The sequence below is a fragment of the Natrix helvetica genome (assembly GCF_964273705.1).
Source record: "Natrix helvetica genome assembly, chromosome: Z".
NCBI lineage: Eukaryota > Metazoa > Chordata > Lepidosauria > Squamata > Natricidae > Natrix > Natrix helvetica.
In genome coordinates this window covers 97,298,621-97,323,526 of record NC_138554.1, presented here as the reverse complement: position 1 = coordinate 97,323,526, position 24,906 = coordinate 97,298,621, and the positions used below count along the sequence as shown (strand labels likewise).

Below are 24,906 nucleotides of genomic sequence, written 5' to 3'. Positions count from 1 at the left end.
CAAAACTGGTCTGAAAATCTAAATAAGAAAAAAATTACCCCTGGTCTATATAAGATTGTTTGATATTATAGTAAGAAAATATTACCTTATCACCTTTGCTGCCTTTGACTCCTTTCTGTCCTTGAGCTCCCTGTGGAAAACCATATCAGAGCTATATAACACAGCAGTTAAAAGTACGATTCTGTTTCCTCCCAATATCCAATGTTAAATTAAATACAAAATTTCCACAGTCATGAAGATATGTTAGGTAGATTTTTGAACTTCCATACAATGGCAGTAGCTATTTATTAGGGCTGGGGAATTCTGGGAGTTGAAGTTCACATGTTTTCAATTTGCCAATGGTGAGATATGCTGTTTTAGGTTTCTGCTCTTCCTGCTTTGGAAATGATTTGAGCTAAGGTTTGAGCAAGCCCAAAACCATAATCTCTCTGCTACCAATTAACACACATCTATTTTTCAGGCTTTCACTTGATAAAAAGTATAACTGTTTTAAGACTCTCATTAGCTTTAACAAGCTGAGTCCTAAAGCAATTCTACTTTTCTGACGGTTCACTCAGAAACCTGAAAAATGCTTTAATGAATAGTAGAGATGTGGTAGAATTGGGTCCACACAGGGGTTAGGGTTCCGTAAGCATGAGCAGTCTGATGTAATCATTCCTTCCTTGCTGATTTCCTCTGGGCATCTGGTTGGTCACTGGGCTGTGGAATGTCTCAGGAGAAGCAGGACTCAGCAATATGAAGAATTCTTTTTTAAATGAAATTCTGAATCCAAGCGGTGCTCCTCTTTAAAGCAAACCTCTCTACTCTACCCCCTCCCCCCAAAAAAACCTTTCATCTGTATGGAGTCCCTGCACAAACGTCCCTTTCTACTAGATCACAGCAGTGGTGGACTGTCATTGAAATGATTCAAATCGAGACTTCCGGTCCCCGAAGGCGACGGACGTTCGCGTCCGCTGTTCGTCTTCTCGGTGGGCTCCCCTTAAGTTTAGGGGGAGCACAGGGAGCCTTGGAGGGGCCCCTGCTGTAGGGCAGCTTGTTGGGACCCCCTGAATCGGCAGCGGCCGCAGGGGGGTTGCCAGCTTCACCCCGGAGCCGGGGAGCGTGGGGCGTGCGCAACAGCGGAGCCTGGAAGGAAACAACTAATCGGATGTTACAGCTGAAATGCGGTGAGGTGGGAAGCTTCCCTCAATCTCCTTTTAAATCTAATTGAGGAGGAGCAGCCTTACTAAATTGTGGATTCAATCCTTTGAAATGTTAAGATTGGAGGGGGGGATTTTCCACCCCCCTCGGAAAAGTGGCAATTGGAAAATCCCTCTCTCTCGGAAGAGAGAGAGAGAGTTAAAAGTTACTTTTTCTTCCTTTAAGCAATGGGAGGATGACTTCTTGCTACAATTGCAAAGGAGGATTGCTGAGTTGATTCTTTTAAACTACTTTATGGAAACTTTGGATGTTGCTTTCTGATCTCCTGTGAAGACGGAGCCAAGATGGCCAACTTCCTCCTTCTTGCACTTATGAATGAATTTCCCTTTTGAAAGAATTTCCTGGCTTTGTACTATATCACACCCTAGAGATCTCCAGGAGCCTCTTCTCACACGTATCTCCCTTGGATTTGGAACATTGATTTATATCACCTGGCTTGGAGCTGCATAGAGACCTACGCTCTCCTCTGGACTTGCTTGTCTTGTGACTTCTCCCAGTTGTGTCTTTCCACAGACGCCATTTCTTTGTGCAGACTTATAGCTATCTCTGAACCTAATATGGGTCCTAAAAAATTACCGCCTGGTAAGCCGTCTTCAGCCCCAACATCATCTATGTCCAGCCCGATAACCCAAAAGACACCATTGGCTTCATTTTTACAACCTAAAGCGACTGAAGAAAGCTCAAAGGAACTATCAGTTGAGCAAATGTTTCAAACTCTCTTAAAGGGACAGGACGAATTGAAAAAACAACTGGCAGACTTAAATGATCAGCTCAGAGAAACGCAATAACAAACAACACAAAATAAACAGAGAATAGGGGTGCTGGAGGAGGGTGCAACTGGGCTGAGGGAAGAGGTTAAGGTAATCCAGAAGGGGAATGTAGAATTTGAAAACCATATGATAAAAGCGGAATTTGAGAGAATGTATTTTTTTCTTAGATTCCAAAACTTGCCAGAAACAGAGAATGAAGATCTCAAGGAGATTATGACCACAATTTTACAGAATATATTAAAAGAGACAAACAGCCATGGTGGGATATTGATTTGATCTATAGGATTAATTCAGCATACGCTAGAACATACAACGTGCCAAGGGAAGTACATGTTAAATTTCTTAGAAAGACCACAAGAGATGAGGTTTTAGGAGCTCAAAGGGTGGGACCACTAAAATATAAAGACAAAGAAATAACCATTCTTAAACAGATTCCAAAGAAAGTAAGAGATAAGAGGAAGAAATACTCCTCTTTAGCAAAGAAATTATATAACAATGGAATCTGGTTTAAATGGTTGTTGCCAGAAGGAATGCTAATTTTCTGGGAGGGCAGTAGAATTAGAATTAACACAGTTGCGGAGGCGGAGGCCTTTATTAAAAAAAATAGTGCCCTCCTAGATCAAACAGGGGATAGTACACAAGATGTGAAGGAGGGAGGGGCCGCGGCTCTGCCAACAGACAGGGGGGAGGACGCAACACTTAGAAGACTCAGATCACAAAAATGAGTTGAAACATTTTTGCAATTGTTGTTATAATGTAACTCTCGGAAGTGATACAAAAGATGATTGAATATATTGATGATTGAATGTAAAAACAAAAAGCTGCCAATGTTTATTCTAATTTTGATGTTTTTTTTTCTTTTTGGTTAAAGTTGTGAGATTCGGGGGGGATTTCTACCTCCGGCATGATGTAGCTGTCAAAATTTTTCTACACCTATTTACCTTTTCCCCTAAAACATTTGTAAAAAACCAATAAAATTTTACAATAAAAAAAAAGAAATGATTCAAATCGAGAAAATGTTTTCTTCCTGAATTTAATACTTTCATAGTAGATATCATTCAATATTATAGAAACACTTGTGCCATGTGTTTTCACTTTATTAGAAAAGAAAAAAGTTATTGTTAGACAATAAGTTGTAAGGAATGAATACTTGTGGAAAGCAAAGATGAAGGGGAAACTCAGGAACAACTCACTATTTCAATCTTGCTTTTATTTCAGCACTAAGTATATAAAGATGCGGAATAGGAGTAGTTTCTATCAGCCCGAGACAATGGACCTGTTTGTTCTCTGCTGTGTTATATTGTTACAATATTGTTATATTTTTCCTATTTAGATAAAGGTAACAGTGTCAAATCTTTTATCTGGAGAATTAGATCTTGGAATTATTTGGCAAGATCTATCTAAGAAATTATAGCCCAGAGTTATTTTTCCTTAGATGCTTATGCTTATGTAATAAGAACAACCATCCAGAATATAAACCTTGTTAACTGTTCTGCATAGACTGTTCCCCAATTTCTTGCTGGAGCAAAGAAAATTCTGTTTAGGATGTTCAGCTTCAGAGAATGCCAGTAATAACCTGCACAACATTTAAATCCTATTTTAATTTGCTTTGCCATTTCTTCATTACTTGATTCTGTTCAAGGCCATTCAATGGGTGAATAAAAAGAAATAAACACTGTCACCATGTGATCAAAGCCATGTCCCCTTTTTATATGCATTGTATAAGGAAGTCATATGAGAAAGGGCAGTTCAATCATGCATACACACACACACACACACACACACACACATATAACGTGTGTGTGTGTGTGTGTTTTCGTAGATTTTTACGGGTACAGGTATATGCAGGTCTTGGCATATTCGGGTCTTTTCCTTAGATAAATCTGAACACAAACACAAACTCTGGCTTAGATATTTAGATGACACTTTCGTAATTTGGCCACACAGGAAGGAAAAACTGGACAACTTCCTCAAACATCTCAACAGCCTACACCCCAAAATACAATTACTATGGAAATAGAAGCTAACAACCAACTTCCCTTTTTGGACGTCCTAATCTACAAAAAAAAAAAAAAAAAACCAATGGCTCCCTAGGACACACCATCTACCAGAAAAAACCACACACCAACCGCTACTTAAACGCACAATCCCATCACCACCCTACACAGATCAACTCCGTAGCCAAGACCCTCATCTCCAGAACCAAATGCCTAGCCGACAAAGACCACCTGACAACTGAATTACACATTCTCACAAACGTATTAATTTCCAACGGATTCCAAAGAAACACAATTACCAACCTAATCCAAAAGGAGACACCCCGCAAGAACTGAGACACAGAACAGGACAACAGCATCGCCCACTTCCCTTACATCAAAGCACCACAGATAAAATCAGCAAAATTCTCCACAAACACAATATCAAGACAGCCTTCGGCACTGACCAAAAGATAGCCAACATGTTAAGAAACCTCAAAGACAAGATCCAGCTAAAAAACCAAGGAGTCTAGAAAATACCATGCAAAATCTGCCTGGCCATATACATTGGACAAACTAATAGGAGAATAAATGCATGCACGCAGAACACAAGAACGCAGTCAGAAAAGAAGAAAAAACTTCCTCCCTTTTCCAGCACCTTAAAGCAACAGGACATGAAATTGATTTTGAAGGAACCAAATTAATCTCCAAAACTGAACACTTCAACAAGAGAATAATTATGGAAGCCATCAAAATAGAGAAACACCCCCACAACATGAATAAACGTGACGATACCTCCCGCCTACCAGGCATATGGAAACTAGCCCTGGTCAACAAATGAGTCCCAGCCACGAAAACCAACACCAGACCCAGAACAACACAGGATGCCATCACCAATCACCCTCACCAGACTCAAACCCAAACCCATCCCATAGATGAAATGCAACCACCATCCAGAAGCCAAACCATGGGGAGATTATATATATATATATATATATATATATATATATATATATATATATATATATATATATATATATATATATATATATATGTTGTATTTGTACTGATAAATAAATAAAGGGAGACTAGTCTCCCTTTATTTATTTATCAGTACAAATACAACACAAATATAAAAAGGCAACATTAAAAATAAAAATATGGTTTTCTGCCTGCATGGTCTTCTGTGATAAACCGAAGGACAGAAAGAGGGAGTAGTGACCTTCCTCCCATATTTAGGCACACACACACACACACACACACACACACACACACACACACATGTTGTATTTGTGCTGATAAATAAATAAAGGGAGGGTAGTATAGATCTATTTCAAGCTATTTAGCTGTCATCAGCTAGCCATACCCTTACTGGGATTTGAACCTATATATATATATATATATATCCCTCTTTTTAATCTCTTCAACCTACTTTACTCCTGAATCAAGTAAAAGCCATTTTTAATATCAACTGGATGCAACATACTTATTTATACAGACTAGTACCAAGTGCTTATTAGAAATTTAATCACTCACCTTTTGTCCGGGACCACCTGTATTACCCTAGAACAAAATTTTGAAAGACAAAAGGAAAACATAAGAAGTGACAGCATCATATCTCAACCTAGAAGCCAACACAAGAAATCATGTATAGTAGATTTGATATTGCTTTGAATGTTTAATAAAAGCAATAATCAGTTCCAGAGCTAATATAATCATAGTTACAGAAATCTATCTATAATAAATATGTCTGTTTTTCAGAATTATTGCTTTTAAAATGCACACACAATCTTTTGATCTATAGTCCATTAAGATTATTTCTAAAATTAAGAAATTATAAAATAATTATCTCTCACATATGAATGTGGCATCCTACTTTCTATTCTTGTTTCTCTATATATCATTAGAAAAGTAGGTCAGGATATCTACAAGTCAATGTATTTCCAGGTTATCTGTATATAAATAGACTTAAAAGCAGTCAAGTCAATTGTGTATCGAAACATGTTAGTCTAGCAGATGTTAAATAAATATATAAGTAAGTAAATAACCCATTGAGTCAGGAAATGATAAACAGTATGCCTAACAATGCTAAAAAACAACCAACAACAAACTCCAACAAACCATCAGGTTAGGGAAAACTTCTTAAAAACTGTAAAGGATATAATTCTGAGTATTTAAGCGCTAAATAACATTTAGTCTAGCTGTTTGGAGGTGAATATGTAGCATGCAACTCTCCTTTACACTGCCCTATTTTTCTGGACACAATGTCCTTACATCACAGATGTAAGAGATCTAACTCCTTGCTTTGTATAAAATACTTTCCCATTCTACATGTAGGGTTTTTAAAAAAATCAACAGTGGCCATAGAGCAAGAGTGTCAAACTCGCAATCTGTGGGCGGATGTGTCATGGGCTGGCCACATACATGCCCAGTTTAGCAAAGGGAGGGGGGAAATCATGATATGTCATGTGATGCCGCCATGACAATGTCAATTTGGCACCCCTGCTTTAGAGGGACTTTTAAAATGTAATTAAAAAGTGCATCTGTGTTTTGTGTAAAGGACGTAGCTGAGAACAGAAAGATTTAAGACTCCTAATCACAGTGCCTAGTGACCAGGTTCAAAATCAAACTCAGTCATTTGTTCTAATATAAATTCAAAAACAACAACAACAATTGCATGTTAAATACATTGAACGAATGAATGTACAAATGAATGAAGAAATGTGGTCATAGCCATAACACTTCATTCATTCACCCATTTTTGTACTAAAGATATATTTAATATATTGTGTAGCTCAGCCTTAGGAGTATCTGCAGGAGTGAATGTAAAAAAGTCAAGATGACAAACATGATCACATTTATCAAAGCCTCACACCTTTTCCATGTGCTTTAAACATGTGATTGCAACCATCATATTTAATTTTTGGAGCCCACCCCTTTTTCCCTTGCAGATGGTTCTGTTCAACCCTCGTACACTATTACATTACTATAAGAAATTTGATAAAGAAGAGAGGAAAAACAACTATTTCCACACTCTTATTACAATACTTTCATTGTATATATGAAAAAAGTCTGTATTTTTTTCATTATTATTCTTTACTCCCCAAATCATAAATGCTATCTGTCTACAATATACACCAATTAGCTTCTAATCCACGCTAGACCCTAAGAAAGAGAACATAGTGCTTGGAGTAACAAACCTTGAAACCCATTGGTCCTCTTATACCTGGCAATCCCATCAAACCTAAATCTCCCTTTTCACCCTAAAAGAAACAATGAAGAAAATTATCACAATGGGCAGGTTTTATTGCAATGGTTGCAGTAGTTGACAGCTGAAGAGAAATTTGTGCCATTTCTATATTTCTTAATGTATCCATTTCATGGGAAATTACAATACATAAAATGAGTGCAACACAAATTCTTTGCACAGAACAGTAAGCAAATGAGCATAGATTGCTCAGATTGCTCCCTTGCTTTTATTACCATTGTATATAATTAACCTGGATAGCACTGAGCCAATTTGATTATTTGTATCACAGCGTAAGGCAGGACAGGTTCTGATGGCCATTTAGTTTTGAAAGGGGAGGCAATAGGATTCAGTGGCCATGAAACATTTAGGAAGATTTTTTTATCCCATTTTTAAAGGGCGTTGAGCTAATGTAGGTTTATGCTCCAAAATTTCTGTATTTCTGACATTAGGAAACTATCCCACCAGTTGTCAGCAATCACATTGCCAAATTTCCTGATGGGTGGAAGAGATTGCAACAAAGAGGGCCTTTTCTTGTACTTTCAACGAACAGATTGTCAGTGATTTCTTCTAAGATATTTTTCAGTGAATTAGTTAAGTTTATAGTCCTAGTGTTACCTGGTAATCTCCCATTCAAGTATTAACCAGACACATTGATTATGTGATTACCTTCCTACTAACCAACACTCCCACTGCCTTCTCACAGATGCTCTTAAGAAGAAAACATGTTCTGATTGATATAATAATGTCAACCCATAATTTCACTACTTTTATAAAGACAACTATAGATAGGAATTTATGTAAAGGATAATGTTTATAGCTCAGGGTTGAAATGAGAGGTCCTTGGTGCTCTCTGAGCTTGTTTGTTTTTTTGCAGATGTTTCAGTACCCAAACTAAGTAACATCATCAATGCTAGTAAGGAGTGAGGTTTGCTTTCAATTTGTATTTTAGTGGCTTGCCCAGTTGGTGTTGGTGGGAATGGTTTTGGTGGTTTGTTGTTGTTTTTGTTTGGGCTGTTTACTGTGGTTTCTTTGGCAGTTCTTTGATTGGAGTGTTGTTCACATCTTAATTGTTGGTCTAATGTTAATCTTGATGTTAAATTCTGCTCATCTGGGTGTTGAATGCTGGTGGGAAGATGTTTTGGTCTCCCTTTTTGGCTTATTGATTGTCTCTTTTGAATAGTTTCTCTGTTTATCTCTACATGCTTGTTGATCATCGATTTTTCTAAGTGCCAATATTCCAGAAATTCTCTAGCATTTATGGATTTTACTTGGTCAAGGATGGTGAGGGTTTTTCAGTTGAAACTATGGTTAGGTTTGTCAATATGTTGTGAAATTAAAGAGTTTTCATCATGTCTTCTGACTACTGGTTAGTGTTCATGGATAAATTCAGCTAGCCTTCTATCTGTTTGTCCTACATAATGACTGTTACAGTCTTTAGACTGTATGTTGCAGATTATTCTTATTTTTCTTCTGGGACTGCTGGGTATTTTGGTTTACTTAGATTCTAAGATTCTAAGTCTTAGAATATTTTGGAAAGGTTTAGTTGTTTTGTGTGCTATGCTGAGGTCATGTAGTTGCAACAGTCTGTTGATGGTTTCTAAGATGTTTTTGAGGGATGACAGTGTTAGCCTTTTTACAGCTTCAGTGGGTTGTGCTATATTGGGTTCAGCAGTCAAGCACTTTTTTGATGAAGTTGCACATATATCCATTTTGTTAGATGTTATATGGATGACCTGTTTCTTTTTTTTTGCTGTTCAGGATTGCTTCAATGTGTTTGTGCTCATCTAAATAGTTCTTGCACAGCTTCTCTTGTGGGAGGTTGGATTATTACTTTGATAGTGGAGCACTTAGTTGGTATGGATGGTTTTCAGTACACCTGTGTTTTAGTTTGTCATTGTACTCTCTGCTAATAAGAATATCCATGACAGTTAGCATGTTATTTTCTTCTTCTCTTGTGAATTAGATTCCTTTTAAGATATTGCTGATGGTTTGCTAATTGGTCCTTTTTTATTATGATAAAGGTGTTGTCTGAATACCTGGTTCATATTTTGTGTTGTATGTGTGGGAATGCTATCAATTCCAAACAATTCCAGAAATATATACCTATTAATTCTATATGAATAATTGATTTCAGTCAAACTTCGTTGTTACATGAAATCTGGTGTTTAGACATCATCTGCCCAAAGCACACAACAGATTTTTCAAACTCATCATTTATTAGCAACCTTCCTTTATAGGAAATACCTTGGGTTTCAATAAGATTATAATTTACATTACAAGTAGGCTGATTGACAAATCACTCATCAGTAGCTTAATCTTACCTTTAGTCCCATTGGACCAGGCCATCCAATCGATCCTGGCATTCCAGGGACACCTGGAGGACCTCGACTGCCCTTCAAAAAAACAGACAATGGAGTAAATGAAATGAAATTAATTTAATTTAATTAATCAGATATAATAGCATGAGTGTTCACATAGTTTCAACATTCAAAATGATTGTAATGTTGTAACTTCAACTAGTAATTAGTCACCTACTTTACATACACCATTGGAAATTCTCCATGACCATGAAGCACCCAGAAATCCAATGTGTTCATCCCTTCCTCATCTGTCACTTCATTGCAGCCATTCCACCAGATTTCAGGAAAGGGAGAATTAGATCTGCCAAGAAAATGGCTGCTGGAATAGGAAGTTCTTGGCCCAGAAGTGAGAGAAGGGGAGCCTAATAGATTTCTTGGGACAGGAAGAACTTCTATTTCAACTATAGATAATAGATACGTGATATCTATATATCTCAGATTAATGCATGTTGATCAGTGTCTAATGTCATGTAGAACTTTTATAACATATCTACATGCCTTAGCATATGCACAAAAGCAGCCTTCCCCAACCTGAACCCATTTTAGATGTATGGACTTCAATTTTCAGTATTCTCAGCAATGCCAATATTGGTTGGAGGACCCTGGCCACTGAAATCCATACCTGGAATTAAATTAAGTTGGGAAAAACTTCTAGAAATCAGCTTTCCCAAATGTGTTGGACTACAACTCCCATCATCCACATCTAGCATGATCTTGTTGAGTGGAAGTCAGGGGTTGCAGTCCAACACACCATGAGGGTGCCAGATTGAAGATGGCTGCCGCAAGCCTTATAATGTAAGAGATCTTATGCGTTTTTTTCTTATACCTTTCTTCCTGGTCTTCCAATCTCACCCTGTCAGAGAAAATAATACATCAGTAGGAGTCACAAACAATTTGAATGTAGCTGGACATTTTTAATTTGGTTGATTATCAAGAAGAGAGGAAAGCAGCATGTGACAGATTCCTATATTCTTTTTTTTATATTCAGGACTTCTATTAATCAGACACATCACACTTCTTGGGACCAAGATAGAAACTCATAAAATGAATACTGGGGAGGGGGCAATGACAGTGATGACCCCAAACATTAAGGCTCTTCCAGGTTTTTGGGGAGACAAGTTTGGCGGGAGACCAGATGACTTCCCTAACTTGGCTGGGAAAAATCTGAAAATGTGTTTAGATGACATGATTAGATTGTTCTTTGTCTGAGCAGGAATCTTACACAATCAAGATTCTGACCATCCAGAGGACAGAAAGGATCTTCAGTAAATCAATATTGAAGCTCCTCTTCAATCTTTCCAATTCAACCTACAATAGTCGAAAGAAAAGGCCAGAACCAGAAGGTCCATTCCAAATTCCTACTATTGAGATATGAAGACAACGAAATCAGGGGTGGATTGCTGCCGGTTTTACTACCGGTTCGCAACCCGCACTTTGTGTTCACACAAGTGTCCGAGCTGTTCAATGTAAATTGTTCTGAACACATGCGCAGAACAATTTACAGTGAACTGTGCAAGCACAGTCACTGAAATCCAAAATGGTGGCGGTCCAGCAGTGGCGAGGGAACCTGTTCAGGGGCATGGCAGGCCTGTGTCGCTGCTGGTTCTGCAATCAAGGCCTGAGTTCCACTACTGGTTCGGCCAAACCCGGCTGAATTAGCAGCAACCCACCTCTGAATCAAATCTGGATTACAAAAATATAGATGGCAGCAAATATTTAATTTCTGAATCTCTTTGCTGCCATGAATATGAATTTTTGAAGCCCAGATCTGCCAACCTTAAGATATGATCTCGTACTCTGACATGCTTTGTTTAAAGTAGGCATTTCTGCTATAAAAATCCAGACTTAGTTGGTAACAAAGAAATAAAATTTAAAAACCCTCTTTGCTGCCATTTGGGTTTAAAAGATGAGTTATGAGAACCTTCCCTACAGGTGATCTGCATTTCTACAACAATCAACGTAATCAGCTTTCATTTCATATTTGCATACTTGTATGAACAAATTCCCCCAAGTTTTTCTTTTTTTTTACATTAACAAAACAACTGTGGAGCTTACTTTTACTCCCTTTGGTCCTTTCACACCAGGAATACCTTGTGGACCCTAAAAATAGAAGTACGGTGTTTAAATATCTTCATCATGCAATTTGTTCACTGACTTGCCAGTGATAACTTGTGACTCAACAGAGCTTTTCTTATTTCTAATTGAAAGAATCTATACCAAGTTTAGACACTTCAATTTGTCTTTAATTTGGACAGAAAACTTCACACACAACATGGTTCATGTCTGTTTAGAGCAGCTTCTGCTATTTTGGCCTCATTTAATGTTCAGATTTTAGGAATTTTTACACCTAATGATAGATGAAAGATGCTTCCAAAAAGGCTTTTATTGTGCAACCTCCTGATAAACTCTGGAATTTTGTTAGCGACTTAGAATGACATTTTTTTACCACTGTAACTCTGTCCTTTGCCTTCACATCTGCCTACATATTTGTTTCTAGAAATATTATTTAAGGAACAGTTAGACTGTGCTTTCATTTGGTAGAATTTGGAGTCTTTCATATGGAAACGCTGTGTAAAATATATTGGAGAGATTGGATGGAAGCATAACAGCTGGAATTTTGGGGAGGGAGTGATTCTATTTAGCAATGAAAAAAGTAGAAAACCCATTTTGGTTATAGTTAGATTAGGCTCCCAGAACTGGCCAGATGAAAATGAAGCTAGCAAGCACATCTGCCTGAACCTTATGCTACAACAATGGGGAAACTTAAAAAGAAAGAATGTGGCAACAACAGCCATGTTAGATTTCCAGACGCTTGGATGTGCTGAGAGGGGACAGATGGGGACAGATAGGCACCGGTTCAGCTCTAAGTGTGCCACTGTGTCAACTAGGCCATTTTCAAAATGGTAGAACATTAAAGTTTGCCTAAGTCTCAAAATTAAATAAAGGTGGTATGTTCAAAGATTAGCAAATAACTATAGTTTAAAGTGAATATTTCTGAAACTTTTAATGTTTTCCCCTTGTTTAAGATGATCTGCATCCATCAAACAAGAGCTAAGATTTCAGAATCATAGAATTTTCATGGACCTATAGAAACATTGGATTCCTTACTAATTTATATAATATTTAATTGCTTACATATTTAAACCAATCTATTTAAAAAGCACTAAAAGCACCTTTTGCCTTGATGGCTCAGCAAGTATATTAACTAAATGAAGGCCCTATAAGTATAATTAAAGTAAGGAGGCTGCTTTTTTGCATCATTCCCATCTTCCTCTCATTGTGCGTCTTCTATTCTTCCATGCCATCTGACAAAGTAACTTATCAGAAATCCTGTCCCCGGTGACTACATTTTGTCCTTCCAAAATAAAGTACTAACCTGGGGGCCAGGAGGTCCTGGGGGACATACAGATTCTGCACAGGGAGATTGTGTTATCTGAAGCTCTTGACACAAGTTTTTCAGATCCAGAGTAAACAACATCTAAGAAATTAGAAGGAGGAGGGGAGGCACAAAAGGACATAAAAGATAAAATCTGTTTTGAGTTGAGTTTAACTATTGATAACTTTATGGATATATCCATGCAATTTTCTTAGTAAGAGCATGGAAGGGATTTGCCATTGTCTTTTTCTAGATGCTTAGCTAAAGCTTTGATAATTCTATTTTGGCTTCCCATCCAAGTATCAACAATGCCTTACTTTATTTAACTTCTCAGAGCCAATAAGGTTGATAAAGTACAATTATGTGTTGAATAAAGTCCCACTAGAATTGAGCTTCATGATATATCCATGTATTTATTTCTTAGCACTATTACAAAATCGTTTGTATGGTCTGCTGCTGGAATGACTTTTCAGCTTCCTGATTCTTTCCATAGTTTCCTGGAGATCTTACATCCAAAAACTAACCCAATCCTGTTTAGCTTCCCAATATAAATGCCCAATATACATGAGCAGTAGTCCAATGTCAGAACATCTGAATAAATATTTGTATATTTAGCATCCACATGCCTCTTTCATCCATTCATGGGTCATCTAGATATTTTCCAATTTCTGATTTCCCAGGTTCTATCCAATGTTTTTGGATAGAAAGAGTTCTAGCTCAATAACTGGGTTCCCTTCACACTAAGCAATGGTTTGATGCATAATCTAGAAATAGCTGGATTCATCTATGATACTAAATTCTACATCATGGTTTACATGCCACAAAGGTCAACATACAAAGCCATAGCAAGGTTTATTCTTTGTGGGAAATAAGGCTACCAGTGGTTATAAGCCATTTTTGTTACTAATAAAATAGATGTTTCTGGGGCACATGAGCTGCTACTAAGCTCACATATGGGAATGCCTGTTAGGCCTCTGTGGAAATAGAATACTAGGCTACACTGGATTTCGATCTGACTCTTCTCACCTTCTTTCTACAACACAACTTCCTCAACCAAAATAGACCTTCCTACTTATAGCACAAATTGCAAGTAGCAGATGCTCCCAGAAATATCATCTCCCAATAAAGCAGTCACAATATGACGCGAATACAGGTATTTTTCTATTTACGACTATAATTGAGCCTGGGATTAGAGTCATAAATTTTGCTGAACACTAAGCAAGTCGCCACATGACAACCCTTGATTTTACAAGCACTTTTGTGGCACTTGTTAAGTGAATTACCATAGTCGTTAACTGAATAATCTATTGTCCACCACAGGTGTTTCCTGAAAAAAGAGTCATAAATCATAGTCACATACTGTGGTATGCTGCAAACTGCTGTAAATTTGGGCCAGTTGCTGAGCACCTGAAATGCGACCATGTGACCCGTTCTGCTTCTTGCAAAGTATTCATTTTAAAAAATGAAGTAACAGTCAGAGGACATACATCATATTCTCTTACCTATTAAAACTGAAGTTATATAATATAAGAAGGACAGAACAGGAAACAATAAAAAGTCTTTCCCTCCTGACCGTTTTTCATATTACAATAAAATTAGGACTCCCGGTTGTATTTCTGGTGCCCTTGGAAGCCTGATCTGCAAGCTCTACAGTCATCTCCAACCTCTCCCTGCCGGAGGGTTCAATTTTGGACTACAGCCACCCTGAAGGGGTGATGAAGTAAGGTGGGACCACCTGGCAGATCGAGGAGAGCTACAACTCTCCTCCCTGACTGGGAAAGCCCCCTAATGTGAAGACAAGGAGCAGTGGCAGCCAAAATGGCTGCCATGAAGCCGGGGACAGCCTAAATACCCAATACTGTGCTGGAGAGGAGAAAGTGAATGGAGTGTGAGCTGGGTGAGGAAATACTTTTTATTGGAAGTTGACCCCAGAAATACAAGTGGGAAGCATATTTAAAGCTGTTTGTTGAAGCTGCAAATGGGCACAGAGGAAAAATACCGAAGAATTAAAGAAGGAAAAAAATTGCTTTTAAAATAATAAATAGAAACTTGGTTCCTCAAAGCTAAAAGGCATGGTATTGAGAGAATTTTAAAATGCTGGAATTAAAGCCCTAAATTTCTCCTTACAAACATTGCTCAATTATTGGATTTATAATTTAAAAATTATTTGAATAATTGAAAAAATAATTGAAATCATAACACTTAACAATATCGCAGAGAGATTTAAGCAGACAGAAGTGAGAGTGCCATCTGCTGATGAAAAGGGAAATATGCAAGCTTGGAAATAACTATTCAAAAAGACTGGAAATATCTTTAAATACAACCTGCTCTAAGATCACTAGAGATTTGATTATTAACTAAGGACTTCATTTAAGAGCCCCTGAACATAATTGAATATTATTGAACATATAAGGTAATTTGAAAAGGCGTGGATACCTCCTGGTGAATTCAAATTGTTTGGACTGACTATTGATGAGACATTTAAATTGTGATTTGAAAGTTTGGTTTTTTGAATTAATGAACTCTGGGCAGTGGACTAAAAAGAGATTGACTAAACACAGACGCAACATAAGACAGAAGTGAGGAGAACCTAAACAGAATGGAATTTTTTGAAAGCATTGAGAAAATATTTGTTTGTATATAGACCAAAACTTGGAAAATTTAATACAAAGAATAATGGACAATGATAAGGATAAGGAAGAATGGAGCTACCAGAAGAAACAGAGAGGAAAGTAGAGAGAAATCAGCAAGAAGAAGATAACAAGGAAGAGATGTTGGCAAAATGAATGGTGATTAAGGAACTAAAGAAGGAAGGAAATAATGTAAAAGATTTAAAAAGGGAATGGGAGAAACAGGAAAAGATCTCGGGTAAAGAGATAGGTGGTGGAATGGATAGTTATGGAATTAGACAGTGGGAAAGGGCAGAGTTGGGAGGAAAAGTTAGATTGCATAGACAAATAGAGGGAATAAAAGACCTAAGAGACAAAGATGAATAGAAATACCTAATGTATAAATGATCATGATTGATACTAAAACTGTATAAGGAGGCATTGAAAAATGGAAGAGAGAAGGATGGAAATTAAACTTTGATTTAAGTAAGGAAATATGAACAACAAAATAGGTGGAAAACATGTCTTTGAATATTATAGCAATATGAAATGGGGGGAGTTAAAATAGGGATAGAAAATGATGGGGGGAAATAATAATTATATATTAAGATATTAAGATATACAAAAGGACAGAAAGATGGTTCAGAAAGGAAGGGTGATAATAAAAGACATGCATAAATAATATGAAACAATGGAAATGAAAGGTAATATTTAGGAATAATAAGACTATGTTTATGTGCACTGAAATGTATGTTACCCAGTTATCACATCATTCACTCAGTGATTTGTATAAAGTATATAAACATAAAAATGTGATTGAAAAATAAAAAGAAAGCATAAAATTATATTAGTTACTATAGCTTAATTGTATACATTTTCTCTCACATATTACAATAATGTTATTTAAGGTCATTACTCTCTGCTCTGAGTTCAGCAGAAGACTTTGCATATACAGTATTCATCTATATAAAGTATTTTGAAGATTTTTAGAGGCTGTGGAATGGTTTTTAAATTTCCGATTCTGGCTGGAAATGAGCTTATTCTTTTCCTTCTGAAACAGTGGAAACTGCAGGGAAAGATTCAACATTTTAAAACAGATAGATATACGAATCTTTCAGAGAAGAATGGATGATAATAGGAGCCATGGTGGTGCAGTGCTCAAAGTGCAGTATTGTAGACAAATTCTGTGCAAGTCCAGTTCAATCCTGACAGGGTTCAAAGTTGACTCAACCCTCCATCCTTCTGAGGTCAGTAAAAGGAGGATCCAGATTGTTGGGGACAATATGCAAATAATGCTTCTACATTGCAACCCTCCCAGAGAGTGCTGCAAAGCACTATGGGGTGGCATATAAGTCTAAATACTATTGCTGTGTGGAGAACATCCAGAGGCCAATGGGGATCACAGGCCAAACGTTACCTGTACAGTTTGCATTTTCCATGTAAGTTTTATTTATTTTTTATTTATTAAATTAAATGACACTCATCTTACTGTTGAGGGAGATACTGAAACATCATGGGTCAATATAGAACATGTACTGAAGAAAAGAAAAAGGGTACACTATGACCATTCTTCAGTGCAAACTCAGTTGCAGGAAAATATATCTTAGGGTGAGTCAAATTTTTCAACTTTCAAATTCTAAACATCAGGGGTGCTCAAATGTTGTGACATGCCTTGGGGATTATAAAGATGTTTTGGTTACTTTAATATAATTTAGATGTATTTGTAATTAACTACATACATCTGATAACTTTTTAACGTTTTGTCTGTTTCATCATATATTCTTAGCATAAAGTTCTTTTGGTGCAGCCTTACTGGAATTATTGATCTCCTTATGCTGATTTTTATGGCAATCCATCTTATTCTTAGTTTTGTTGCTAGAATTCTTCTTATACTATTGCATGTTCTGTTTGTTCACCCACAGTTCTAGGGCAGCTCGTGGGATGTAGCTCATGGAATTCCTCATGGGAGGAATTCAAGGAAGAGGGTAGATTAAATCTGTTTAAGTCTCAATCAAGTTCCTTCATATGCAATGAAATAATGGCAGTCAATTAGAAAGTATGTGGTGGTGAAGAAACATTAAAACTAATATCATATAAAGGTTGGGAAGTCTTCCAATAATTGTGACATGACATAATGGATTTATGCAACTATTAGAAACTAGATAGGACTGTAGGACATTTTGTCCCAAAAATAACATCTTGATATTCCAATAAAGATACATACTCTAATTCAGTTTCATGGGATCCTTATTTGCTTCTGATTTGTAATTTATTTATTTATTTTTACATCTAGAATCCCGTTGCCTATGCATTGTTGAGATACAGATATTAAATTATATTTTTATGAATGGCAAATTGAATCTAATCTATCTAAATGAAGATGTCCCTGTCTTTAAGATTACATCATCTTCCCCAAAATAAGATGTAAAATGAGATAGATAGATAGATAGATAGATAGATAGATAGATGGATGGATGGATGGATGGATGGATGGATGGATGGATGGATGGATGGATGGAAGGATGGATGGATGGATGGATGGATGGATAAAGAGATAGGAGAGACAGACAGACAGACACAGACAGACAGACAGACATAGACATAGACGTAGATACTGGTACATATATACATAGACAAAAAACTTTATACAAACCCCAGCTTCTCTATCTGTCAATCAAAGCTTGCCAATTCAACTAAATAAAACCATTCAAGTTTCCTCTATAATAAATGTTTCTATGTGAGTCATTGGTACTTTGTATGTATAAATTTCAGTGGGGTATGCATATATATTTATCTTCCACAAGTTATACTGTAGTACAAAACAAGAGGATAAAAACATTTATATTGAGTTAATATATATGAAATGCCTGTAAAAATTTTGTGAGGTTCTTAGCTGCTCTCTGAGCATGGTTACTTTCTTGCAGCCCTGATGATGTTACCTAGTTTGGTAATAAAAGGTCTGCAAGAAAATATCCAAGCTCAGATAGCAACAAGGATCCCAGTCAAGGGAGAGCTGTCAGAGAGATTAATTACTAACTCAGTTTAACCCTGACCTACAAATATTCTTTTCCAAATTAAGCTATCCTATTTAGAAATTCATTTCATTAATCTATACTATTTCTATACCAACCACTATTTCTCATATATACCCTATATTTTGGCATATAAGATGCACCATTTCCCCCCTAAAAAAGGGTGAAATTTTGGGTGTGTCTTATACACTGAATATAGCCCACCCACCAGCCCCAACCCTTTGGCCTCTGCCTCCCACCAATTTACCTCATTGCAGCAAACGGGGGCTTGCAAGGCTGCAATAGGCTATAGTATTCCCGCAGCCTCAAACAGCTGATGATTGGGAGAAATTGAAAGTGAAACTTGCTGTTTGCTCCACCAGGCAAATTGCTGGGAGGCAGAGGCAGATTTTTTTTCTTGTGCTAATCAGGCTGTTTGCTGCAAGGAGGTAAGTCAATAACGGAATAAATGCCTATCAGTGGTGGGGCTTTGATGACATGATTGTGTCCACTATCTTGACTACTTTTTACTCCCCACCTCCATCCAATGTACACACCTGGTGCAACATTCAAAGGAAAAGCCCATTGTCAAAAGAATACTAAAACACAGAGAAGTATTTCATTATCCAATGAAATTGAGATAATTTTCATGTAACTGAGTTTGCCCTAAAGAATGGTCAAAGTGTACCCTTTTTCTTTTTTCAGTACATGTTCTATATTGACCCATGCTGTATCAATATCTCCCTCAACAGTAAGATAAGTGGCATTTAATTTAATAAATAAAAAATAAATAAAACTTGCATGGAAAATACAAATTGTATAGGTAACTTGAAGAATTTGATTCTGTGTCACACATCCTGATGTTTAAAATGCTTCCAAGCAGGTCTCACACAATACTGCAGGTGTGCTATAATTGTTTGCCAAATTAAATGGAGCATAATTCTATGTCAAAAATGATGAGATTGATTATTCACTTCAGCAGCACATATACTAAAAACAATGGTATTAAAAGAGATGAGGAAATGGAAGATACCAGCTCTTCTAATGGACATCATTTAGAAGAGTGTTTTAACTTACATCTCCTGCTTTGCATGTAAAAATACTGAAATTGGCAGGATTGACTTGTCAATGGCCACAGGATTGCAGATTATTTTCTGCCTTTTCCCCCACCATGCTCCATTCCACTGTTTTTATTCCTTATTTACAATAAGCTGTTTGGAAGAATTTTAAGCACAGAATCAAATTCTTCTACTTGGAATTTATAGCAGCAAGCAGTGACCAGTCTTTCCAGCTTGGCAACATGACATGGTGAGGGGGAGAGGGGGGATGGTTCCTTGTGAATGGTGGCCCATTTGCACAACCCAGCTGCAGTCAGAGCCTACAGGTTAGGGACCCCTGGCTTATAGGACTTGAAGCCAGATGAAAATTTGTTGCACAAACAATTTGGCTTACAATTAGATGAAAACAGTTGATTGATAACAATTGTCCAGACACTTTGAAAATTAAGGGAAACAACATAATGCCTCTCATTGTGAATGTTTGTCTTCTCGTGCTCTTTAATGTGTGGAAGCAATATATTGCTTTCCATTACTTCATAAGACATGCAGGTTATTCTAAATATGTGGCAATGGATAAGTAGGTCGGTTGCAAAAATAAATATTCTGTTGGCTTGAAATCCCAAGATGCAGAGGCTGAAGCCATATTGATTAATCTCCAAATACAAATAAAATCAAGGGGAAACATAGGCCAGGATGGCATGAATTTCGTATAGGACCAGAACCAGAGCACACGATGCAAAGATAATTGCAACTCTTGCAAATACTTATATTGGACAGCTGATATAACTTTATCAATTACAAGAAACTTTTGCCAAGTCATCACTTAATTTTAAAATCTGTATGTATTTTATTCACAGTTCTACAATTAAATCTTCTAATATCAAAATTATTAATTTCAATTGTATTATATTATTGCTCTAAACTGTACTTAAGATATATAATGCTTTTGAAAAAGAATCATAATGCAATCTTATTGCCTGCTTGCTTAGAAGAAAATCTAGTTAAATTCCATCAATCGTCTCTCAGATAAGTACAGTACCTACCAGATTATGATCTTAATCTACTTTAATTAGAATTGCATAGTACCCTATGCTAGATGATCGGCTGGTTTCTAACAAAATGTAAGAAAATATATATGCTTAAATCTATACTTACAGAATCCCACCCGTGTGTGAAGTGTGGTGGAGGAAATAATGGTGGTGGTGGTGGAGGAGGAGGGGGCGGAGGAGGAAGTGCAAGAGCGATCAAAGAGCATCCTCGGTTAGTATTGATCCGTTTCTTCTGGTCCAGACAAGGGAGGGCTGTTGGAGAGATTAATTGTGGTCTTTGATAAGCTCCATTTATACTCTCACAAAACTGTATCATGAAACACAAATGTAATATAATTTATTGTATTTGCGCACACTTGTGCACATTATTAAAATAATTAAAGCTGTGTTGAAATTATATAGAGATAGATATGACAGAGATAATGAGATATAGGAATGAGGCAATAATGGTCCCAATGTCTTTGTGGCTTTAAGTAGAAGCCAGTTTGTCATTCCCCTCACCCACCAAGATCTCTACTTAAAATATTTTTGCTGCACCATTTAAATCTCTCATTTTTTTGTCTGTCTGGACACTTCTGCTCGGTTACCAATTTTGGTATTCAAAGCATTGGGATCAATCAAAAACAGAACAGCTGTTTTCATCAGAACTACCCACAAGATGCAGAGTTGTTCTGGATGACCCAATCAGCAGCAGATTAATATGGGAGGGCAAAAACCACCACAAGTAGCCACCTTTTTGCTATTTTGCTCCACCTCCCCTCAATTCTCTGTCTTATTTGTTTGATTCCTTTCCATCACTGATTTCAAAAAATAAAGGCCAATTATTGTGAGAATGACTGACAATGTCTACCCTTACTCTGTTTAACAAGATTAGTAAGCAAATAGCAGCTAGTCAGCTATGAGGAGAGAAATAGCCAGAAAGAAACAACCATTAACGCTATTTTATCATGTTAAAATGCTGATTATCCCAATCTAACGGCCCTGACTTTTTAGCACCTCATGACTTACTGATCCAAGAAGCAGAAGTATGTAGACAGAGTGTTGAAGATTTACTCTGAATTCCTTTGGTTTGCTCTTTGTCTAAGAGATTTAGACTAATCTGAGGTAACTTTCTTCTGCCTGTCTTTTGAGGCACACACACACACATGGGATACATGCTGTTGCATTTAAAATGTAATTGTCCTTACTTGTCCCAGTCATATATTTCTTGTAAACCTATCGTTTTTTCCACTATAATTCTAAAACTTATTAGTGAAATAAGTTTTCAGAGACAACACTTCAGTTTCAAAACTGGTTTTTAGTTATTGCTTCTGAGGCACATCTGACATCAAAATTAGTCAGTTCCACTGCTCCACAAGGGTGTGGTCGACCTGGAATCTGTTGATCTGGAAGTGATGTTGAAACCCTGTTTGGAAGCACCTTCCATGATATTGTCAGCACCTCAGTATAACAAAGCCCATCCTGGGAGAGATGTCCTAGCTATTCTAGGTATAGTGTATTATTATAATTAGGGAAAAACAGTAAAATAAGGTAATGTATCTATAGACATTTAGCAAAAACCTATGATACTGGTCCTTTTGCTAATTTAGAACTAATGGTTATTTTATTTTGAAAAGTAAAATACAAGTTAAGCCACACATACTTCGCTATATTTTTGTGCCTTCCAAAGGAGTCCCATTAATTCAATTTCCTTTCATAGTAAACATTGCCAATAGCTTTAAAACAATTATCTGCTCCACTTCCATTAACATATTCTTTTGATTTAAGCCCAGCTGTAGCCATTTGTAACCATTACTTTTAATATTATGGTGGAGATTTATTATAATTCTGAAAATAGTCTGCCCTTCTAGAGTTGTAATTTGTGGCCCTTGGAATGAATGTATTTACCCTGTTTCCCCAAAAATAAAATCTCCCCGAATAATAAGCCCCATCAGACTTGAGTGCATGTGCTAAAATAAGACCTCCCCCCAAAATAAGACCTCCCCAAAAATATTGCAACACAGCAGCAGCCATGAGGTGACCATGCTCACCGCCTCCTGTACTTTAAAAATAATAAGACCTCCCCCAAAATAAGGCTAAGTGCTTATTTTTTTGGGGGGGGGTCAAAAAATAAGATCCTGTCTTATTTTGGGGGGAACATGGTAGTGCACCTCCTCCACACTTAACATTTATCAATAAATGTAGATATGCCATGCTCATATAAACATAGAGTTGTTTTCTCCAATCTGGATGTTTCCAGTGTGAGAATCTCATAATTACCATGCTAGACTGACTTGGGATTTGGGGGGTAATGACCATATGTCTACAGGGCATCCACACTGGGAAAAGTTGCACTGTTGCCATATAGTCTTGCAATCTGTCTATCCTTCTTTCCGTTTTCAGAAATTAACTTCTGATGTCTCCTTTCCTATAAGGATTATGCATGATAAATAATATAGCCATGAAAAATCCTACGCAGTCATTCTATCTGAAAGACTCATGCAATAAGTGACGCAGCTTAGGAGATTCTGGATTCTCACAGGAGAATGTAAGTGAGTGAGCACATTGTACTTCAGTGGGTCACAAGACAAACAAGAGGGTTTCTATTAAAAGGCCATTGAATAATAGGTCCGTGATTCATTCTGTGGGGCATACTCATTCTTTTGGCACCATCTATGTGTTTCCTAGCTTTATTATGGCTCAGAATCAAACCCGAAGTTCCCTGATTCAAAGTAGTCTCTCCCTTGGAACATCCCCAGCATTGTTTTACCAGCTATTATACCGCAGTCATAATCTCTATTGCAACTTTTCTGTCTTCAATATTTTGTCTTTGACAAAATGGACAGTTTGAATGAACAGTTTCTACTTCTGAAGCTAGACAGATAAGCTAAGATTTCATTTGGCATTAGATAGGAAGAAGGCTTTTTCTGTTCTTCTGTTCATTTTCTACAGTTGCCTTCTTCTAAAAAGAAAGGTGTTGAGTACTGAGGAGCCTGGCCAGCAGAGGGCGTTCGGAGGAAGCCCTCTGATTGGCCAAGGCGCGCGCTCCAGCCGGCGGGAGAATTCAAGGTTTCCTATTGGTTCTACCGGCTGACAGCTGTAAGTATAAATAGCTGTCAGCCGGCTCGCGTTTTGTCCGTTGTCAGTTAGCCTGTTCCTTAATAAACCTACGTTGAACTGACCGCTGCCTCAGTCTCCTCACTACGAATCTAACACTGGCGACGAGGACGGGCGACACGGACCCCTTCATCGTGCCACCAATGGCTACCTCCGCCGCTTTTTCGCCTTTCAGGCCAGAGGCTGAGGCTTGGGAAGCGTTTCTAGAGAGGTTTGACTGCTTCCTCATAGCCCATGACCTCATTAATCTCTCTCAGGAAAGAAAACGCGGCATCTTCCTAAATTATTGTGGCGCGGAGATGTTCGCCACTGCTAGGGCTCTCGCTGCCCCAGAACCAGCAAACTCGCTGCCGTGGGAAGACCTGATGGCTCGCCTCAAACATCACTACGAGCCCGCACCATCTCGTTTCGCCCGGCGACAGTACTTTCGACGGTGCATACAAAAAGACGGCCAAACCATTGCCCAGTACGTTGCTGCTCTGCGGGCTGAGGCGAGTCTGTGCGAGTTCAGCGATTTAGAAGAAGCGCTGTTGGAGCAGTTTATCTATGGCCTCCGCGACGTAAAATTACATCGCCGCATCCTCGCACGACCGGAACTAACACTAAAAATCGCGGTCGATGATGCCAGAGCCTATGAGATGGCTGACCAATCCACCCCGGATTTCAGCCACCTCAGCCAGCACCCTCATGCTGTTGGTGTACCGCCTTCTCCGTACTCGGCTTCCACCGCCTCCTACGCGCAATCCTCAGCATCTACCTTCCAGAATGAGGTCGATCAGGCCGTCGACCGCCTACAGTCACTCGCCACAAGAGACGGACGTCAGTGCCTGAGTTGTGGCGGCCGCCACCAACGATCTCAATGTCGGTTCCGTCAGTCGCTTTGCCACAACTGCGGCCGAAAAGGCCACCTGGCCGCCGTCTGCCGCTCCGTGCCTCCTGACAGACGGTTTCCGCACCAACCTCCTGAAAATTCCCGTTCTCCAGCCAATTTACCTGGCCGTCGCCAAAATTCCCTCACCGTTGGCGACCCGGCCACTGCTTTTCCTGAATGGCTGGTGGACTCGGCCTCTTCCTCTGCGGAGGGCCGAGGTAAGCTGTACCTCCCAATAACCTTAGAGGGGGTAACCACTTCCATGGAGGTGGACACGGGC

The 24,906-nt window shown here is 38.0% G+C and overlaps 1 protein-coding gene across 5 annotated transcripts in view; it reads right to left on the bottom strand.

The window, feature by feature from the left end:
• COLQ (collagen like tail subunit of asymmetric acetylcholinesterase) overlaps positions 1 to 24,906 on the bottom strand; it is a 55,166-nt gene that overhangs the window by 21,237 nt on the left and 9,023 nt on the right. For 2 of the 5 annotated variants that reach the window (XM_081932619.1, XM_081932620.1), the window contains exons 2-9: positions 20,766 to 20,911; positions 12,933 to 13,034; positions 11,612 to 11,656; positions 10,383 to 10,409; positions 9,518 to 9,589; positions 7,147 to 7,209; positions 5,483 to 5,509; positions 86 to 130 (exon numbers count right to left, since the gene is read on the bottom strand). In XM_081932619.1, the coding sequence (XP_081788745.1) occupies positions 86 to 130; positions 5,483 to 5,509; positions 7,147 to 7,209; positions 9,518 to 9,589; positions 10,383 to 10,409; positions 11,612 to 11,656; positions 12,933 to 13,034; positions 20,766 to 20,911 (527 nt within the window). The remainder of the gene's footprint in view (positions 1 to 85; positions 131 to 5,482; positions 5,510 to 7,146; positions 7,210 to 9,517; positions 9,590 to 10,382; positions 10,410 to 11,611; positions 11,657 to 12,932; positions 13,035 to 20,765; positions 20,912 to 24,906) is intronic. The other 3 variants (XM_081932622.1, XM_081932621.1, XM_081932623.1) reach the window with 3 other exon arrangements.